Genomic DNA, 22427 nt, shown 5'->3' with positions numbered 1-22427 from the left:
AGATAAACATACTTAAACCCAAAACAAAAACATTATCACGACCCATTCTTAGCTCACGGATGACAGTGCAATACATAAGCAGCAACATATTTTCCAGAATAGCGTCAAGAAATAAAATAAAAATACTGTAATCCTATACTAATTGCGACATGCAAAAATCTGTGACATAGTCCCCCCATTTTTACATGCGCTCTGCTCACCCCAGCTCACAGCAATAGTTGACCGGTGACAATGGATCGCGGCTGCAATGGTGCTGTTTATTCTAGGTGGAAAGAACAGGAAAAAACACCCCGAGGCATGACCCAAATTTCTTTCTCTGCCCCACCTCTCAGCAAGATTCGACTGGGTATATTATATCACGGCTCAAACTCTCCACAATAACACACTTCAGCACTCTGCTGGACCCTGCTCTAAGCAAAAGTCCACCGGGGATAATGGATCACAACCATGCATTTCATTTTAAGTGTGCCAGACCAGCAAGCTTCCGGAGAAAAGTGCCTTCTGCCACCTACAGCAATACAGGATTAGGGATAATGGACTTTGGCCGCACAAGTGCATTTAATTTCAATAGCCTTAGGAGTCCTTAAAAATCTTCAAATATGTGCACGCTGCCTGCCCATGCTCGCAGCAATATGCAATCAGGGGTAATGTATTGCGGCCGCATGAGTTTAGCTCACTTTCTGGTGGAGAGAATGGCAAAAAAAAGCCACCAAGCCCCAAAAACTTATGCTCTGCCTGGCCCTCACTTGCACCAATACGCAATCGATTGCGGGATCATTTTCAAACCGTGATTCACTAAGGATTACAGTGCGCATTATCTTGAGTCGATTAATAATTGTTTGAGGGGCCTGTAACATCTACCAGCAAGTCAAAAACATGGATGCCGGGATGAAAGGAGTCCTCATTAATGTTCTTGGCAAACTTCTCCAGATTGGCCGGAGGGCAGCCCATTATTTCCTGGGCTGTGTTGCCAACAGGTTTTTTTTTGCATCCGCCAGAGGGCAGCAGGAGATGACTGTGGTGAGAGGAGTCCTTAAAAATCTTGTCGACGATGTCCTCCAAACTGTGCCGAAAGCAGCCTGTGATTTTCCAGGCTGTGTTGATGATTCTCTAAGGTTTTTGTGGCATCTGCTGGAGGGTTGCATGTCAAAGAGGTGGTGCCTGGGGTAAGAGGTGTCCTAACTCATTTACTACCATTCCTGGTAAAAATTTTTGACATCAATGGCAGTGAATAAGTTAAGGGTCATTGAAATCTATAGTTATCTATGGCAGTGAATGAGTTATGTAACATTATTGTTAATTCACAATATTTTTGGACAATTTTACTTAACTTATTACCTGATAAACTGGATAATTTATGCCTATAGTCATTGGTTATAATGAATAAGTTAAGAGTAATTGACATCTATAGTCATCAATGGCAATGAATGAGTTCATGAGATTGTCGGCAATCCCTAGAGACTGGGCAAAGAGCAGCCTATGAGTTCTCAAGCGGTGTTGATGATCCTTTACAAGGTTTCTTGTCTGCCAGCAGCTAGTGACTATACATATACCTTATGTCAATTGACAAAAGACAGAAGCCATTCACATTTCTTTCCTTTTTATTTAAAGACTAATGCAGTGAATCAGAATCTACAGGGTCGCAATACAACCCCGAAAATAACCAAAACCGAAACATTTAAAGGAGATCTACAACCATCCCAAGAACCCTGTCCACAACACGTCCCCGTTCAAAGTCCGTAGTGTCCTTTCGCTGCCTGTGCTCTCCTTATATCCACATTGTTTGTGCTTTAGAAAAAGTTTTTTTTTCCTTCCGTTGTTAGTATTTCAGCAAAGATTAGAGCACAAAAAATTAACTAAAAAAAACACTCCAGTAGATATCTAGTAAGAATAAGATCAATGACAATGCTGATGATCAATCAAACAAAAATGAAATATAACAAATGTGATATTTACACGAAAGCAAATGAGTCAGTCGGAAGCTCACGATTGCGCTCACATTTTTTTCCAAATAAAAACGGAACCAAAACCCGTGGAAATGCCCGTTGTGTCGCGCTCCCCAGCTTTTTTGACAACACCCCCGTATTGATCATGTTTTGTATGGAAGGACCAATCCTGCTAGATGTAGAAAACAATGTTTAAATAAATACCTACAAATATATGCCATTAAAATAAACGAACTCATAAATAAATCACATAATACCTAAATATATGACTTAAATAACATTTATAAATATATGCATTTTTAATCTTCTGTACAACTGCCATGCACATATTTTTTATTTATAATTAATATATTGTTTTTTTAACATTTTTCATTCTTTTGCACATGTTTTACCTTTAATTTGGTTTACTTGTACCAAAGGAAAAGCCCTCCAATTTTTTATTCGTAAAAAATGACTTTAAAGGCCATTCATTTTTTTTTTTGTCATGTATTTTGTCGGGTATTATCTTGTGTATTTTGTCGAGTAGTTTTGGGGTTTTTTGTCATGTATTTTGTGGTGTATTTTGCCACAAAAAATGTGTTCAATTGAGGGGGCTGGTCAAACTGGCTGAGCTTTTCACCAATAGGTTGATCGACATGCGCAATACTTTTTTTCTTTACAGATCAACCAATAGGTGAAAAACTGCCAGTTTGACCCGCCTCCTCATTTAAAAAACATTTTGTTGTGACAAAATACAGGAGAAAATAAACGACTGAATCCATTTGACAATACACAACTATACGCAACGATGTACCCTGCAATATAAACAACAATTTGTTAAACAAAATACGTGAACGAATACCCAACAAAATAAACGACAAAACAATTGACTAAATGCATAAATAAATGAATAAATTGCACTCATGTAATATATTCAAGAATTATGTGATAAATGTATGTGTTAATCTATTTATATGGCATCTATTTGTAGTGAATTATTTATTTAGACATGTATTTCTACATGTAGCAGGATCTGTCTCCACAGTTTTGCGTCTTTTATTGCACGACCCGGGAGAAAAAAAGTGCAACCGACAACAAACCAAGCACAAACAAAAGAAGTCATCAGCTGTTTTTCTTTGATGTCACCCTGTTTAGCCATGATTTCTATAGAAAGCAAATAAATAAAGCACATCTGATCATTTATAAATAAATCTGATGATCGGTGGTTGAAAGCTTGCATAGCACGAAGCCGACTACGTACAAGTAATGTTATTGTATTGTCTAAATGTGCAAAATGCATAACAATAGGTTGATAATACAAACATAATCATCTTCTTTTAGCTAATATCTTCATCAAATACTGTGCATCTTGTATTTTACATATGTATATATTTATATAGAAAGAGAGAGATCATTTATATAGTTCTTTATACAACTGGACGTTGCTCTTGTATATCCGATTGGCCAATCAGGGACAGGTTCGATACTCGTCATTGTGATATTGCAAAATTTAACAAAATAAATATAAATAATATAAATTAAATAGGACACACACCTTGACTAAAAAAACTGTTAAAAATCGAAAATCATATTTCAATCGAATTCAGGTGATTTTCCTTTTTTTAAATAAAACACTCAGTTTTACGCTGAGGTCCTAAAAAAGCCCTTGCTAAGTAAAACTGCTACATTAAATTAAAACTGGGCTGTATCAAAACTTTGAGAATGTTCACATTATGGGTTCGAATGAAAATAAGCAAATACATAATAAGAAAAAGATATCCCGTCATTCATTTTCTTTTTTTCCCCACTAACATGCTACAAAAATATATTCATGTTCATTGGATAATGCTGGCATGGGCCCATATTTATTCCGATAACCGTAAAATAATTGGAAATACAGCTGTTTTATCGCCTTCGTAAAATCAAAACGTTACTATTCTCAATCAAACACAATCTTTATTCTCGATTTATGTGTTTTATTTTTGAACATAATACTCGAAGCATGTGGACTGGTATAATTCTTAAATAAATCAAAATACGAATAAAATGCATATGTTAAGGTTGGGAGATATTTTTAAACACTCATGTTGTCCTTGGTGAAAACCTTGCCTGGTTCATAACTATTATTTTGTCACTCTTGTCTTGGGTTTAACTAGCATGTGCTGGCACCTTAAAATTGCACGGTTTCGAAAACAATTTAGCAAAAAACAAGACTCAAACAAACACAGTCGTCAAATGGTTTTGAGAATGCCTGATTTTTAAGTTTTCTTTTGCCTCTCTTTTCTTTTTGAGGCTAACCAGCACATGCTAGCACCTCTCCTATCCAGACAGCAGCAAAAAAACGTGTTTTACTGAAGGCAGTGTAGCTGGTACTCAAGTGACAGCTTTCAGCGGAGCAACAGAAAAAAAACCATTTGGTGAGTCACGTGATGCAAATAATAAAACAAACGGAAAAGGCACATCTCCACATAGTGCCTTGGCCCTCGTTATATACTGTAATCCCTCGATTATCGCGGTGAATGGGGACCAGCACGCCCTACAATATGCAAAAATCCCCAAAATAGACTGTCACCTAACCCCGCTTGTAGCATCAACCGACCAGGGATAAATGATCACAGCTGTTTGGGTGTTACTCATTGTAGGCGGTAAGAAAGGAAAAAAAAGAGCTATCTTGGCCCCGGTCTCAGCAATAGCCAACTTAAGATAATGGATAGTGAACAAATCAGTGCAATAGACTTTAGGTGGACAAAAATCTTACATTTCAGCATCCCAAACTGAAAAAATAATAGTTGACCAGGGATAATAGATTGTGGCCATAACTGTCTATTTCATTTTAGGTGGGTGAAAATGGCATGTTTTCCAACAAAAGTGCCCTCTGTTGGTTCCCGCTTGCAGCAGCAATTTTGGACTATGTATATAGGATCACGGCTGCACGAGTGGAGTTGATTTTAGATGGAAATAACGGCGCAAAAATATATGCCAAGCCCAACAAAAATGTGTTTTGAAGGCCCCTGATCGTTGCAATAGTTGCTTAGGATAATAGATTGATGCTACTTCTGTAAGCTGACAGACTTGCTATTTCAGCCCCTGCTCTCCGTAGTTATCGGCCGGGGAAAATGGATCCTAGCCAAAACAGTGCAGTTCAGTTTAGGCATTACACAATGGCAGCAGCTGTATTCAATACTTTCTGCCAGTCCATGTTCAATAAAGGTTGACTTGGGATAATGGAATATCCATTTCCTTTTAGGTAGGCCAGAACGACACAAGGGTTTTCTGCCAGTCTTCTTTCTCATATTAGGCAATATGGGATGATGGATTGTGGCCACACGAGTGCAGTTAGTTTTAGGCAGAAATAACAGGATTAAAAAGCTACCAGGTCTGACAAAAAGGTGGTCTGCCGGCCCAGGATCGTAGCATTATGCGATCAGGTATAACAGATCGCGTTGTATTTTTCGCTGATGCCGCAAAGCGACGGATTACAGTAACTTGACTTTGTGTGAAATGATATCTAGCAAACAACTAAAATGAGAAATGGTTTCGCTTAGATAAAACGTGACTCAGTTTTGGAGGCATTTCGTTACATTCTAATGACTTTTTTTTTTACGTTTCTTCACAAAGAGAGGGATTCATACCCGAACATGGCCACGCCAAAATAAATAAATATAACACGGAGAAAAAAATGCATCTCATAATGATTTATATACCCTTTGTTACTCCAGAGCAATGTCGACATCTCAAATTATTTACAAAGACAAGGATAAAATATATTTGTCATTTTGAAGCGGAGATGATTGTTTAATGTTTATTATTTTTTACTATATATTACGAGATAAATGAATGGGTTTTTATTTTATTGCTATTGCAGAAATGTTTTATTTCAAAGAAAAAACAAATCTCACAGTTGATATTTCTAAAGATGTTTTCCCCGTGCATTTCCACGCATGCTCTTTGTCCTCTGTATTAAAATAAATACGAATTCTAGAAAAAGATGCAAGCGGCTTTCAAAAAAAAAAAGTAATTATTCTAACAATAACAAAACAATGCGTCATGTCGACCTTACCAAGCTACATTGATTTTTTTCCACACATTCACTGCCATTGACGGCTATACACATCATTGGCATTAACTCATTTTTTGCCAGTGACGGCTATGCGCGTTATTGGCAGTGAATGAGATAAACTCTTTGTAACCACAGTGGCACAATCGACATTTGCACGAGATTCGATTATTGTCCTACTTTTTGGGCTACTGTCAGTGATCAACAACACAGTTGGATTTCGTTACTAGAGTAGACCCCCGGGTTACGGCTGCCCAAACTTACGATATTTTTACATATTAATGTAGAATTTTTAGTCCCACTTTACAGCGTTTACCCACCCATACGACAACAAATTGTTTATTACTGAAAAACGTAAACAAATCAAACTTTAGCGCAGCTTTAGTTTCAAATAATTTTACGTTACCATGTGGAAACAATTTGGTTCGGCCCGTCATTACGGCATTTTCCCCACCACACGACACAAAAATATCACACAATTTACACGTTTCTGTGTTTCTATGTGAGTGATTTTTGTGCCTAGCTTACAATGCTTTCAGTTCGAAATCTTGAATATCATGTTTTTTTGAGCCCCTAGTTACGGCATTTTTGCCGCCATACGACAACACAATTTTTTGAATACCCAATAGTTACAAAATTCAAACTTGTAGGTGTTTGTTCTTACGATGACTTCTGTATCTAAGTTGCCTGTCTGCAATTGGTCGACGTCACATCGCCACGAAGATGCCAAAATGCTATTGCTTGAACTCCCTCCCACAATGCCTTTATTTCTCTCCATTTAGTTTGGAATCTAACAAACTTGAATGGGTTTAGCAAGACTTGGAGTGATGCTAAAGAGAGAAGCAAGAAGATAATAACCCGGGCAATGAAGCTTGCAATTATTCAGAAATACAAAAAGGGCATGACAACTCGCTAGTAAAATTTTTTAAAGCTGCTTAATATAACCCATCTTCTCCTCACTGCTGTGCATCAACCCAGTAATTCAGCTGTAGCAGCTATAATCAGGTCATTATTTCTTATATATATATATATATATATATATATATATATATATATATATATATATTATATATATTCATGTTATTTAATTTAATACACCCATAGTGCATAAAAGTAGTACTTAATATGCACTATTTTGTTACTAATATTCAATATCTAAATATAATATTTGTAGAAGCTTGGAAATCATCAGCTAATTACCACAGGTTTCTATCCCCCACCATATGACAATTATCTGACAATCCCCACCTCAAAACGGATTGACGCTGTATCCCGGGGGTGTACTTTACTAAGATTGTTGAAAAATGGTGAGAATACCAAGCAGTTAATTACAAATCTTTCCAGGCTGCACAACAACAGATTCCATAAACGCGCTGAAAGTCCCCTTCAAAAAAATGTGTTTGCGTTACTTGTCCCTAGCTTAAATTTTTATATCTCTCCCGACTTCTGCAACAGAGATTTAAACTGGAACCCTGGAAAAAAAAAACTATACAACGTACAAAGAAACTTAAAGCCCAAGAAGAGATCATGTATTCTCCTCTTGGCTATATATTTACGCTAGCGTTTTCTTAAAAGTATCGGCGCACTCTGGAGCAAAGTCTGTATCGCTCGATCTTGTTTTTTTTTCTTTTGTTTTTTTAAAGTTCTTTGTTGTGTCATCCAAATCTTCACAACGTCAATAAACCAAAGCAACGTGGGAATGGGAACCAGCACGGACATCATGTTTTGTCTGAAAATAAACACGTTTGGTTTTCTTTTGAGGGAACAGAACATGAAAGTTAGATAGGTAGAATGGAAAATAGATTAGTGGGGCGTCATCCCTTGCAGTTTGGGCTTCTTATTCAAGTAGGTCGCCCAGTAGACCAAGTTAAAGGTTCCAAAGAGCAGAGGGAAGGCTATTCTGGCGATCCTGTCGATCTTGCTGACACTGTTGAAGGTTTTCTTGGCCTCTGGCGGCTTAGGTTTGGGCTCCTCTTTGGGCTCGGTCGGGGGAGGGGGTGCGCTTTTGGCAATGGTGGCCAATCCGGGGTCCCGGGCGATGTTGGGGGCAAAGGCGGTGGCCGTTGCGGCTGGGTAAGCGGTCGTGTTGTTTTTCTTTAGCATGGATTCTTTCTTCTTCTTTTGCTAGGGAAGGGGAAACAAATAGATCAACGTTGGGTCGGTATATGATCTAGCTATTTAGCTTTGTATTAAAATATCTAATAGATCGCAATTTAAATATTTACCTACGTAGCTACAAGGCTATTTGGTAAACTGTCTAGCTAGCTTTCTGTCCATTTAGCTAGTTATGTATCTACTGATCTATACGTTAAGTCACGTTTATTTGTATAGCCCTTAATCGCATATCAATCTATGTATTCATAGATCTATCGAGCAATCTGGCTTTCTATTGATCTAGCTTTCTATCAATCTAGCTTTCTACCAATTTGGCAGCTTTTGTTTTAATTCCAGAGTTAAATCTTAAAAGCTCTAGTTTAAAAATGTGTTTACAGTAATTGATTAGAATATGAGCTCTAGAGTGTTAACTCCAGAGTTAACACCATAGTTAAACCATTATATCTTTACTTTACATTTTTTAAAAATGAAAGCAGCTCAAAAACGTGTTAATTCAAGGGGTAAATAAGCTTTCATTTGAACACCAAAGTTAAGTCCTTAGTTTATTACCCCAATCATTTGAACTTGCACATTCTGTAAGAAGCTCCCGTGCTAAAAAAAGTGTGATCACACTTGGATTAGAGAGTTAAAGTCATGGTGTTAGTTCTAACCTTTCAAAATTAACAACTTTATAATGTATCTCAAAATTTTGTGGCGGGTGGATCATTTCGACTTGCTCATTTTGCAAGTAACTCCTATAACTTTCTTGAATCCTTTGTTTTTATTTTACTACAAAAGAGGGTCATTCATTATTAGATTCAAAATTCAAGCAAATGACTCATTTTCAGATTTCTCATTAGAAAGTAATATTATAATTTAACTGTCAGTTTCACCTTTAGCGCCAAACGATGAGAAAAGACTAACTCACATATGAAGACTAATAATATTCGTTGCTGGTGAGCTAATGATTCATACAAATCAATAATAAAAAAAAAAAAAGGTCGGAAGCAGCTCCGGTCTCTGAACGCCGCACACAGACAAGTGGAGCGTAAAGATGAATGCTAAACTATTAATGTACATGTCATGTTACACAAATTGGATTTTCCACGCGATGACAAGTAAATGCTTCCCCCGCTTGCTGCTGCATCGGTTAAGTGCTAACTGCGACCACCGCTCCACCCGCTGCAAAACCTCAAGACGTTTGACACCTCCGTTCTCCGCCGTACTGGTACGTTTTCAAAAGCAATTTTACAGCTTTAGATAGAATTGAAGGGGGAAATCCAAAAGAGTAATTGGTTTTATATATCTAATATATATATCTATATCTATATATATCTATATATATATATATCTATATATATATATCTATATATATATATATATATATATATATATATATTAGATATCAAGAATATATCCAGAGTGTCATGATTACCCTAGTGGAGCCACCTGGGGTAATCATCTGGCGCGCTGGAATGCGCTTCCTGATTGGTTTATGTTCCCTTTTTAAGCATGCTACGCGGAGACCTCTTCGTCGGAGGATACTTTTTTACCCCGTTTGACTCGCCTGATTTTCCTGTGTCTTTTTGACTTGTTTACCTGATTCTGCCTGCCTCCGATCCGACCTGCTTCCGTTCCACGCTACGATCTTCTCTCCAGTCCCGGTAAACTCGACCTGCTTCCGTCCCACGCTACGATTGGCTACGTGTCCCGAAGTTGTCTTCACGGCGTTGCTGCTGACGTTCGACGGTCATCGCGTCTCCCGCTAACCCTGTACGCTTCCCCAAATAAAAGACTTGTAACGAACGCTCTGGGGTCTCCTGCTCTGTTCTGGTCCGCCCTGACAGAATCCTCCGACCAGAATGGACCCCGCGTTCGTACATCTGCCCCCTGACGACTATGAAAGCCAGAACCAGCAGCCCAATTCCCCTTTAGAATGTGCAGTTCGGCAAGTCATTTCCGACGTGGCGAATTTGGCTAAGGCACCTTCGGCCTTGTGACTGCGCAATGACTCCCATGCCTGCCTGTTCGACTCTCCGCGGCCTGCCTGTTCGACTCTCCGCGGCCTGCCAGTCCGACTTCGACTCACGCTACCTGTTGCCTTCAGCTCAGTAAGCCCGTACCTCTGACTCTTTGCCTGCTCCCTGTTCTCTTCTGATTGATCTCCGTTGCCGACCCGTTTCTGCCCGTCTGACTCCTGAACTATTTTCCGAACACTACGATTACGCCTGTCCGCGACCATTCCCGCCAAGCCTTCACCCGCCTGTCAAGTTCCGTCAATCCGCCAACCAACGGATCGAAGAATCCCACCTTGTCATTTCCTTCCTTTCAATAAAACCAAGAAACGAGCGCAAGTGATCTCAGTCTTCCTTTCGTCCTGTCTGACACAGAGTCCATTTCTCCATCAGGCAAACATGAAGGTGCTAATGCATGCTTATATATCTTCTAGTTTATATTATTGTAATTCGCTTCTTTCAAATTTCAGGCGAACACGGAGGTGCTGATGCTGACTTATATCTCCTCAAGTTTTGATTATTGAAATACCCTGCTCTCCGGATTCCCCAAAAATAACCCTGCAGGTGTTGCAAAATTGAGCAGCGTGTGTGTTTTACAAAGAAACAATGATTTGAAAAATGAAATACCTTCTCCGGCACCACGCTTTTCCCGTCCCAGGCATAACCCCTCTTGGTGAAGTAGTTGACAGTGGCGAACTCGATGAGGGCAGAGAAGACAAAGGCGTAGCACACAGCAATGAACCAGTCCATGGCTGTGGCGTAGGCCACTTTGGGGAGGGAGTTCCTGGCGCTGATACTGAGAGTGGTCATGGTCAGGACGGTTGTCACTCCTGTGGGACGGCAACACAAAATAAACTGAAATGTGTCCTATAAGGTACTTTAAGAGGAGCTTTTGCATTTACTGGGGTATGTGTTACTTTGGGCTGGTTTTCCACCCAAAAATGTCTTCCTGCTAAATAGATAGCTCTAAGTGCCTTTGTAGTATCACCTAACCCAGGGGTCGGGAACCTTTTTGACTCAAAGAGCCATAAAAGCAAAAAATATTAATTTTATTTTGGGAAAGAGCCACACCATATATTATGAGACAAATTTACTAAATTGCTAAACCAGACAAAAGCTTAGTCTTCAGCACATTTATTTTTGATGATTTGATCAAAATTATGAAAAGAGAATAATGCCAGAGCCCCTGTCCCAAATTCAACAAACAGACCACTTTAAACTTGTCTCTTTCTTGCAATTACTCAAGATCGGTTAAACTCCTTTTGACCCTTTTTTTCATACATATTGGTTTCAAAACCAGATGCAAGCATTTATTTTGTAAAAACGTCACAACATTCTGAGAATAGGGAGTCTTATGTGCTTACCTTTGGCGAGAGATGGGAGGGAATGCTTGTACTTTTTGCATAGCTCCACCCATCCCTCCCACTCACCCAATCAAATGACTAAGTTCTCTTCCGGTGTTTTGGCGTATTTACAGTTCTGTGGATTCATCATAAAGTATCTGAACACTGAACACAGATATTATAGTGAACTTTTAAATAAAGGATTCTTTAGCGTTGTACAGCCAAAACGAGTTTTTTTCCCCCCTTTTTTGTGTGACACCTTGACTGTAAATTGTAGTGAAAAACGTGCCCTATATATACTGCGAAGTGTTACTTTTGCATTTAGCTTTGTTTGGCTTTACGTGTACCTGAATAGGATTGACAACTCCGGTTTTGAACAAGATGGAGAAATTTTGCATGCAATCAAATTGGTCTCTGAGCCACAGATACTCATAGAAAGAGCCATATATGGCTCGCGAGCCATAGGTTCCCGACCCCTGACCTAACCACTTGAGTCTATTGTTAAGCACCCTGGACAGTTCCAAGGGGGGAGGGCTGCATTGATCAAAGCTGATTGGTTGGTCAAACTTGGGGCGTGTCGCTACTCGTAACATGGCAAAGCATGTCGTGAAAAATGCTGAGGGCATTTCTTTTTTTATAGACCTCATCCCTCCTGATTGATGTTTTTTTTACTGCCATATACCGAACAGAGGGAGTACTGCATCTTTTTTTCTAATACGGCTTAAGGCCTTTAATAATTGATTAAATAAAAGGAAAGTAGCTTAACTCTAGAGTTAACTCTGTAGTTTAATCAGTTTTACTTTTTAAGTCCTGAGTCAATTTTTTATTTTAAGCTAATAAATGAGTCTAACACATTCTTCTTCATTGTAAATCAATATGTAAAAAAATGAAAAAAGGGAAGTAATTAACTCCTGAGTGAAAACTTGTTGCTTTTTTAACTCAAGAGTTAACTCAGAGTTAAGTATTTAAAGCCAAAATCTTTAAATCTTTACTTTATAACTTTTTATAATCATCTATTTAAAAATGAAAAGAGCTCCAACGCATTAACTCAGAATTAAATCCAGAGTTAAGTCAATGTTACATTTAAGCTTAACTTTGTCTGTGCAAGTTATTGTCACGAGGCGTGGTGGCGTGGAAGGTGACCGGACCAGAACGGAGGCAGGAGGCATGAAGGGAGAACTCAAATGCGTTGACGATCCATAAGTTTTATTTAATAAAATAAAAGTCGCCCAATACTCCGGGGCAAAACAGAACAATACAGAGTTCCTCCGGCACGAACTCAACAGGACATGGCATAACAGACTAAAACATGACAAGGCATAACAGACTAAAACAGGACAAGCATAACAGACCGGGATTGTGTATAAGAGTATTGAACCAGCAACCGCAGAGCCCACAATGCAGCCTTAAATAGCAGACCCACAATTAGTGGAACTGCTTCAGCTGTTGCCCAGAGGGCGGGGCAGACTGGTCACCAAGGCGACCGTGACAGTTATGAATAGTTAAATCTTTCACTCACATTGTTCATTCTTAAAAGAAACTAAAAATAAAAACAAAATGAATACAATTAAAGAATTAAATCCAGACTAAAATCTTCCCTGCTTTACTTTGTCCGTTTCCATTATAAATACAATCAAATCTTACAAGCGTAGTGTTCGTTTGTGATCGGGAATCAAAATGTATTAAGAAAACAATAAGCTACACTAAAGCTTTTACTCCTGGAGTTAAGAGTTAACTCTTTGCGTCTGTATTTCAGACAATATCCCAAAAAACAAGTCTTGCACTTAAATTGTTTGTTCTCCAATCAATAAAAGAGAGTAAATTAACATTACAGTTTTTACTCCCGAGTTAAATCTTTCTGGGCTCTTTTTGACCGTGAACATGCAATAAATAATAATGTCCTACACCTTAAATGTTAATTTTTCTATCAATAAAATAAAAACAAAACAACAATTAGAACAATTCTAAAGCATAACTCCAAATGTAAATCAACATTACTATTTCAACTCCTGATTTTAATCTTTATATGGCTTTACTTTGACCATGCACATGTTATAACTAATCTAACCTTACACATGCATCGTAGTTAAAACTAATAATTATAAAAAAAAGATTCACAGTGGTTGTATATCAAGGTTTTTGTCGTAAATCTTTAAACAAAAAAAACACATTTTCTGTTATGTAACATTGAATTTCAAAGCGTCACAATACACAGAAATATGTTAATAGAATTGTATTTTCTAAAATATGTATATATATTTATAAAAAGATAATAGATTCATAGTTTTGTAAACCCAAGGATTTGGTCCAAAATTAGATATAAACATACACAGTATAAATAATTTATTAGCATCGCTATCTCCGTAGGTTTTCGCATTCTATTTCAAGCCAGCTCCCGATAGGTTTGTTTCAATGTATGGGAGCAGAGACTGCTGGTTCTTTTAATAGAGCGCCAAAGGTAGAGGTCTCCCCAGATGCGCTCGTCCTCGGGGGTTCTGCCGCAAAATAGGTTGGCGGAATAACGACCGACAACAACGAACGACGCACCAGAAGAAAAATAAAGTGCAGGGCGGAAAATAATCAGTCACTGACTACGTTAGGAATGCGAGCTACTGCGTCTGGGTTTTTTTTTTTTTAGGTCATAGATGTAGGCCGCTGCAGATGTTTACACAGCGATTTGGTGGAGCTGTCAGATTAATTACAACATATGAAATACTAACACTTCCTTTCTGAGCTACTGTGTTTTTAGGTCTGTGTAGGCTACTACAGATGTTTGCACATCATTTTGATGGCACTGTCAGATTGCAACGTATGAAATATGACATAATGGCACCTCCCGTACACATATATTGTACGTGAGCATCCGAGCCAATAGGTGTTTTCTTCTTTGCAGTCATACGAAATAGGCGGCTTCGGCTAGGCAGCGATTTGTTAACGCCGTCAGATTATTTGAAATGTATGAAATATGACATATTGACACGTCTTCTACACACATGTTGTATGTGAGAATTTGAGCTACTGCATCGTATTCTTCTTTATTTTGTTTTTTTGCAGTCATACGAAGTAGCCTGCTGCAGATGTTTACGCATTGATTTCAGGAAATTCTCAGATGGATTGCAATGTAGGAAATAGGACATACAGACACCTTTTATACACCTATGTGTTCCAGGATTTGAAAATGGTTGAATTTTCATTTCGTGTTTTTGCTTGAATTTTGGATCAAATGCTTGTAAAGGTTCAAAATTGTTGCCATGTTTCTCAACATGTCTGCTTAATAATCACCAACACTGCTCTCTGGTGGCTTTGCTTTGTCATTGCATTCTTTTCCTCGCGATTAACTGCAGCTGACATTAGTTTGTACGGCATGGTCCTAGAAAGCGACATCGTTTATTATGGACCATGCAAAAATCAAGGTGGCGTTTCCCAGCAGTAAATTGCAGTGTGAAGAACTACCTGCTACTGAAAATGTAAACTGCATATTACTGTAATTTTAGAGATTTGTCTCAAAAACCAATACATTAGCGATTTACTCAAGCTCTAAAAGGAATATGTCTTGATTAAAACACACACAAGAGTAAAAATTGCTTATTTAAATCGCTATTATTGTTGTGAATCTGCAAAAGACATGATTCACACAAGATTTCTCCTTTTAATGGTCCTGGAGAAATTGGAAAATTGTCTTTGAAAGTCTTTAAAAAGTGCTTGAATTAGGCGAGGAAAAATGTACAAACTGATTGTATAAATTAACACATATTGACAAGTTCTGTACACGCACAATATACGCATATTATACGCATATTATATGAGCGCATGTAAGCTACTGCGTCGTTTATTTTTATTGTGGCGGTCATCAGATGTAGGTTGCTTCAGAGGTTTATGCATTTATTTGTTGACAATTATTTGCAATGCAGGAACTAGGAGATACTGACACCTTCTTTACTGGTATGTTGTATGAGAGCGTTCGAGCTACGTCTACACATCGATTTGATGACACTGTCAGGTGGAATGTACCGTAAGAAATATGACATCCTGACAACACTCGCCCATGTATGTAAGCGTGTGAGACATTGAGTTTTTTTTTTTGTTGTGTTTGTTTTTGTTATTTTTTTGCATTCATACAATTTAGGCCTCTGCAGATGTTTATGGATCAATTTGGTGACACAATCAAATGGATTATAATATGAAATAGTACATATTGATTCCTCCTGTACATGCATGTTGTATTTGAGCATGTGAGCTACTGTGTCAGGTTTTTGTTTTGTTTGTGGTCATACTATGTAGGCTACTGCAGATGTTTACCAGTGTTCTCGTTTGCCCGCGTCCCTGCGTCCTAGACGCATCATTTTTGCTGGGGACGCATAGTGTCAAATCAACGTGCGTTCCCGGGACGCAACTTTTTTGACACAAAATTGTCATTATTACTCGATTAATATTATTTTAAAGATTTACCGCACTCCAAACTTTTCGTCAGACGGATCCGCCCTTGTTGTTTTGGTCTCACGGTTCGAGTTTTCGTCTGCACGCCGATCTCGGCAAACGAGATGTCGTTGCTTCGAGATTACGTCATTGTTGTGGTGATTGTCGGCGAGGGAAGGTTAAGTATGCATACCTGTCAACCTGTACGTTTTTGCCGTACAAAGTAAGTTTATTATGCATTTTAAGACATGTACGACGTACAAGAAAAACAGAAATTTGTCAATCATGGATACCATCCGGTAAACACCGACTATCACGAAAACGGCAAATCAATCAGGTCAAACGAGTTCGAGTTGTGTAGTGAAAGTCCGTTTCTTTTTAGAGAACCGGCTTTTTCGGCTCAACTCATTAAAGAGAGCCGGTTCTCAAACGGCCGACTTGCTTTGATGCATTATGTTACGAATTATTATGTTGTATAAAGAAGTTAAGAAAAAAGGAAGTATAAAAGGAGAAAATGAAAAAAAGACAGGTTTGAGGTTATCCCTTTAATCAGTATATTACCAACAACGATTTAATGCAGAAAATGAATTCATAATTTGAATAAGAAAATGTAATACCCCCGTACATGCATATAGTTTGTGAGAATGCAAGCTACTAAGTCTGTTTTTTGTTTTTTAGTTATTCTATATATGCTGCTGCAGATATTAACGCATCAATTTGATGACACTGTCAGATGGATTGCAACATATGAAAAATGACTAGCACCGTCTGTACACATGCGTTGTACGTGAGCATGCAAGCTACTGTGAGTTTTTTTATGCGTTCATTCGAAATAGGCTGCTGCGGATATGGTAATGCCGCCAGATGGTTTGCCATGTATAAAATATGAAATATTGACAAGTCTTGTATATTCATGTATGCGAGAATGTGAGCAAACCTTGTTGGATTTTTTTCCTTTTTGCTTTTTTGGCTGTCTTACAAAGTAGGCTGCTGTTGATATATACACATTGGTTTGATCCATCAGATGGATTGTAACATAGGCCATAATACATTTTGAAACCTTCAGTTCATTTATGTTGTAATGGAGCATGCACTCTACTGGGTATTTTCTTTTCGCGCTCATACAAGATGGACTGCTGCGGATACGCATCAATTCGATGGTGTATAATGTATAAAATATGACAATTGGCAAGTCCCGTAAAGGCATGTTGTGTGCGACGCATGTAAGCTATTGCCTCGTTTTTTTTTTTTTTTTTTTACGGTCATACGAAGTAGGCTACTGTAGATGTATACACATCGATTTGGTGAAACCGTCAAATGGATTGCAATGTAGGAAATAAGACATACTGACATCTTCTGTACAGGTATGTTGTATGTTAGCGTGTGAGCTACTTGGTCAGGTTGTAAAATAAACTACGGTCATTACATTACTAAAAACAAAAACCACAAACGTATATGACAGTAGGGCAATGAGGGCAGAGTGATTGGATGGGTCAACAAGAAATGTTGTTCAGAAGGGTGATGGCAGAGGGGATCAGGCTTTTCCTGAGGTGGGCACTCCTAAATCTTACTGTCCTGTTTCTGAGTTTTGTATGATATCCTGGACTATTGTGTTTGCCAGTCGGATGATGCATCTGTTTTTTTAAATCTGAGATTGGGTACGGGTAGGCCAACGATATTAGCTGCTGTGTAAATGATACGTTTGAGGTCGTTCTGGTTCGTGACAGAGCACATCGGGAAAAAACATGTATAGTAGTACAGGAGGATCGGTTGAACAATGTTTTGGTACTGTAGCTACGAGGTGAAGTGCATTTACCGTAAATTGCGGACTATAAGCTGCTACTTTTTTCCCTAACTTTCAACCCTGCGGCTTATTCAGTGATGCGGCCAATTTATGTAACTTTTCTAACGGCCGCTAGCGGCGCTCAAGTGTTGCTAAAATTAACTGCCCTGTCAAAGCTATATTATTATTATTAAAGCTTTGAAAACTCTCGGTGTACCGTCTTTCTTTGTAAATATGTGTAAAAGTTAGTTAAAGAAAAAGGAGTTGCGTGAGTAAATGTGTTCATCTGATTTATTTTTCCCACCCTTACCTTTGGAAATACACACTTTTTTCGTTGGATTACTTTCAACGGGACCTGGACTCTGCAGGTCTGCATCAAACGTTATGTACCGGTATCATTTTCCGTTCATTTTGCCGACTCTGATTTTTGGACTGTGGACTCTAATGAAGGACATTTAGTTTCAATACCATGATCATGAAGAGATACCATGATCATGAAGGTCGAGTATCCCTTGTGGTCTAGGGGATACGATCCGGTGCAATCCGGAGATGGAATAAGAGCTTGCTCTGTCCACTTCACGCATCGGCCCGGTATTGCAGTACCTCCGGGAACGGTGCATTCGCAATGATCGCAGCAAGGCTTTAGGGCTAGGACCTTAGCTTGGCCTTTTGGCTGAGAGTAAGTGTCCCGGCTCCTAGGCTTTGTAGCGTATTACGAACTGACCGATAACGGATAATGAATAACAAAGATAGAACAATAACCCTTAAAAATCCCATTTAATTTCAATCGCGGGACTTGATGTCGGGTTTGGGTTAATTTTGTGTTTGTGTTACATGTTTAAATGTGGGCGCATGCGGCTTATACACAGGTGCGGCTTGTGTGTGTACAAAATCGGTTTTCCTCTTAAAATGTGGTTGGTGCGTCTTATAATCAGGTGCGCTCTATAGTCCGGAATTTACGGTAATTAAACGACACATTTGCAATTTCGTTCACCATATTTTCCGGTTTATAAGGCACACTTTCACATTTTTTTGCCGATACAGATTTTTTTTTGGGGTGCGCCGTATAGACCAGAAAGTATGGTAAATGCTTTAACCCTATACACCTATTTTAAACTGATTCTTAACATACTTTGGCTTTTATATGGAAAATATTTAAATGATGCGTCATTTACATTCTGATGACACGTATTCATTGTCTTCCCACGTTTTTTTTTTGGGGTCCGGGCTTGTGACGCGTAGCATAAAGTATGAGACGCGTGTTGTCATTAGTCAGAGCCAAATTAGTGATTAGTCACTTAACCAGAACCAAAGCGGAAAACCTTGATGGATTTGCGGCATTTGCATAGCCGCTGCACGGATGCGTGCTCATGAATCTCGAACCTTCATTAGGAATCAACAGTGAATATGTAGGCCAACGTTATTTATTTCGCTTTGAGTAGCCTGTCTTGCCTGTGTGCACTGTTATTTTCACATCCTATTGTACATTTATTGTGCACGTTTTCATTTATTCAATTATATATTTGTTATCTACTTACAATGGAATACATTTAAAAAGTCTGATACCTTTTTGTGTTTCTGTCACATAGAATTCTACCCCAAACCACAGAATTAAATTTAATATATGGCATATATATACAACTACATAAAATTTAATCAAATAGAATAAATTAAATGAAAAAAAATCAATTTAATTTTTTCTGTTCTCTATTATTTCATTTTTATTTGATTATATTATTATTTGATATTGTAATTATAATTTAAACATATTAAAAACGTGTAATGCAATCCATAGTTGTTTTATTTTAATTGTATTTATTTATTCATTTTACCTACATTTCATCCTGATTTCATAATTCTTTATTATTGAATCATTTTTAAATAAAAAACATTTTTTTGTATTTAAAATAGTAATACATTTGAATTTAGCAAATTTATTACTATTTTATCATTTTTTTTAATTATGAAATGAAATGAAATGATCTGCATTTATATAGTGCTTTTCAAGTCAATGACTTCCCAAAGCGCTTTACAATGTGCTCCACATTTCCCAATAGCGGCCTTGCAGCCATGTAAGGCGCTACCCTGCTTATTGGGGGTATTAGGGGTTCAGTGTCTTACCCAAGAACACTTCGACATGTAACACGGACAAGCCGGGATTCGAACTGGGATCCCTTGATCCCAAGACGAGCGCTCTACCTCCTGAGCTACTGCCGCCCCAAATAATTTTTCATTTTCTTATTTCATTATTATTTTTCATTTTTTTTAATTTTTTTTTATTTTTTTTTCGTTTTTCTTCAACTTTGAGGAGAGCCCGTTCTCTTTTTCATTCATTTTTTTTAGAATGTTTGTATTATTGGGTTATTGTTTTTATTGTTGTTTATCATATAAAGAAACGCACACACTTGACATTTTCTGCACAATTATGGTGCGTCGTATTTTAAGTCGCACCCCCGAATGATGGTCTTTTGTGATTTATTTTTTAAATATAAGGCACATGGAATTAAAACTACAGTAAGAGCTAGCTGTCCATAACTATTAAATCGATTTAAATTTAAATAATTGATTTCATAGAAAACAATTGAACATTATAAAATCTGGTTTCACCACAAAAATAAGAATTCAGCGTGAGTTTTGTCCTTACAATCTTGAGTTTTGCAGAAGAGGAGGCATGCAGTACCCACGACTATTACACAAGTCAAATAAATACCTACATGAAAAACAGTCATGTTTATTTGTGCGTTTGACTAGTTGCCATGGAGGCAAATTCTCCTCCATTGTCTTTTTGCAGTGACAATCATTTTTTGGTTGAATTGAGATGCTGTTCAGCAAAATACGGATTCAGATTTCAGGATGCGTCACATTGCTCTTTTAAATGCGGTGAAATTATTCAAGCAATGTTAAAGTGAATCGAAAGGGTTTTAAATAATAATAGGTAGTATAAGTAAATCATATTAGACATATATACCAAACTGTTATTTACCTAATGAGTGGAGAGGTGTTGTAAAAGGATAGTGGGGCGTTTAGACGCGTTCTCAGGGATGGGCAGGGCACCCGTATGATACGGCAGGGGTAAACCAGTAAAAGCTGTCGGGCCCTGCTGTTGAGCATAAGAGTGTGTTGTGTCACCCTGACCCGAGTGACATGGCCGCTTTCCTCTGTCCCGTTTCATCTGAAGGGACGAAAGCATGACCAACTTAGGTGCCGAGGTGCCTAACTTGTTTGGGTTTTGGGCATTTGGGTTGGCCATGGTCCCCAAAAATGTGTGTGTGTTTTTTGCTACTCTTTCCCTTTTTTTATTTCTTTTTGTTTTTGTATGTGTTTGTCTTGTTTTCGGTCACCCCTCTCGCGTGATGCCCAGCATGGGCGCCGTGGCAACCGTCTGGCCCCGCCCCCTGGGCACCGGCTGTAGCAGATCGTCTAATTTGCGTGTGTGCTTCTTAAAGGCGGGTTTTGGGGATTGCCGGTTGCTGGTTCATTGCGTTTTCTGTTCTGCATTAATCTGCTCTGTTTGACTTGTGGAAACCTGTGTTTGCCCGTTCTGAGTAAAAGCCTGTTTTGTGAGTATTCCTAGTCTGAGTTCCTGTTTGCCTGTTTTTGTTTTGTTTTGTCCCTGAGTGTTGGACGACTTTTATTTCCTTAATAAAAGTATCTGATCGTTAACGCGAATGAGTTCTCCCCTCCTGCCTCCTGCCTCCTGCTTCCGATCTGGTCCGGTCCCCTGACATCTCGAGGGATATGACCAGGGTAGATAGATAGGTGAATAGATTAATTTACTGAAAAAAATATTCTGATGGATAATATTACTCATTTCAATTAGAGTTCTGCTTCTTTTCTATATATTTTCTGGACTATAAATTAAAATATGCAGTTTATAATCCAGTGCGTTTTATAGATTGGAGGGACAGTAAATACAATGAAAGGCTTCTGCATATGGTAACCATTTATTATTGAATCGAGTTAATTTAGTTGTAAAATCAGATTTCCTAATATATATATATTCTTTGAAATATGTTTTTTTTTTAAATGTGATAGGGTTTTTTTCAATGCAACCTTGTAGTTTTAATTTGATGAAATAAATAAACCATAGAGGGACATTTTGTGCCTTATAATCAGGTGCGCCTTATAGTCCAGATATTACTCTTTTGTTTTCTTTTGCTTTTTTTCTAATCATCTTTTTTTTTTTCATTTTTCTCCTCTCTTTTTCCGTTTCTCGTTTCTTTTTCTTTTCATCTTCTTTTTCGCCTTTTTCTTTTTGTCTTGTTTTTTTCCTACTTTGTTCCTTCTTTCTTTTGATTTCTTTTTTCTTTCTATTTCTCTTTTTCTTTTCATTGTTTTTCTTTTTCATTTTACTTTTTTTTCTTTTAAATTGATTTTTTTATCTTCCTTTTTTACTTTTGTTTTTCTTTCTCTCTTAAATTTTTTCCTACTTATTTCTATTTTTTTTTAATAAATAATAAGGTGCATTTTGGTCACTTTGAGTCACCACAGTTTCCATTCTTCCTTGTGCTTTGTAGCACTTGTTTTTGGTTGCACTACATAATGCAACAACTTTTAGTGGTCAGATCATACACCCTGTCCCTTTAACGTCAATTATTAAGACCGGGGCTTCAAACTATCAGCTTGAGAGCTGCAAGTTTGAGCCCCCAGATTTAAATATAAAACCTATTTTACACCGTCAGGGGTCGCTGTACCAACACATTACAGCTTTAAATATGCTAAACCAAAAACTATAACCTTCATCACGTTCACAAACAATCCTTCCCTTAATTACTGATCAGGCCGATATTTATG

At 37.9% G+C, this 22427-nt stretch overlaps 1 protein-coding gene and 1 pseudogene across 2 annotated transcripts in view; one reads left to right on the top strand and one right to left on the bottom strand.

The window, feature by feature from the left end:
• Window positions 1–7054: 7054 nt before the first annotated feature.
• Window positions 7055–22427, bottom strand: part of gabra1 (gamma-aminobutyric acid type A receptor subunit alpha1) — a 47798-nt gene continuing 32425 nt past the window's right edge. For both annotated transcript variants that reach the window (XM_088320897.1, XM_088320898.1), the window contains exons 9-10: window positions 10719–10921; window positions 7055–8106 (exon numbers count right to left, since the gene is read on the bottom strand). In XM_088320897.1, the coding sequence (XP_088177023.1) occupies window positions 7786–8106; window positions 10719–10921 (524 nt within the window). In that variant the 3' untranslated portion in view covers window positions 7055–7785. The remainder of the gene's footprint in view (window positions 8107–10718; window positions 10922–22427) is intronic.
• Window positions 18171–18251, top strand: LOC148349277 (U2 spliceosomal RNA; annotated as a pseudogene).

This window comes from Urocampus carinirostris, chromosome 17 (genome assembly GCF_059441175.1).
Source record: "Urocampus carinirostris isolate Australia breed hairy pipefish chromosome 17, RoL_Ucar_1.0, whole genome shotgun sequence".
In the NCBI taxonomy this organism is placed as follows: domain Eukaryota; kingdom Metazoa; phylum Chordata; class Actinopteri; order Syngnathiformes; family Syngnathidae; genus Urocampus; species Urocampus carinirostris.
This window is presented reverse-complemented; position numbering and strand designations above follow the sequence as displayed.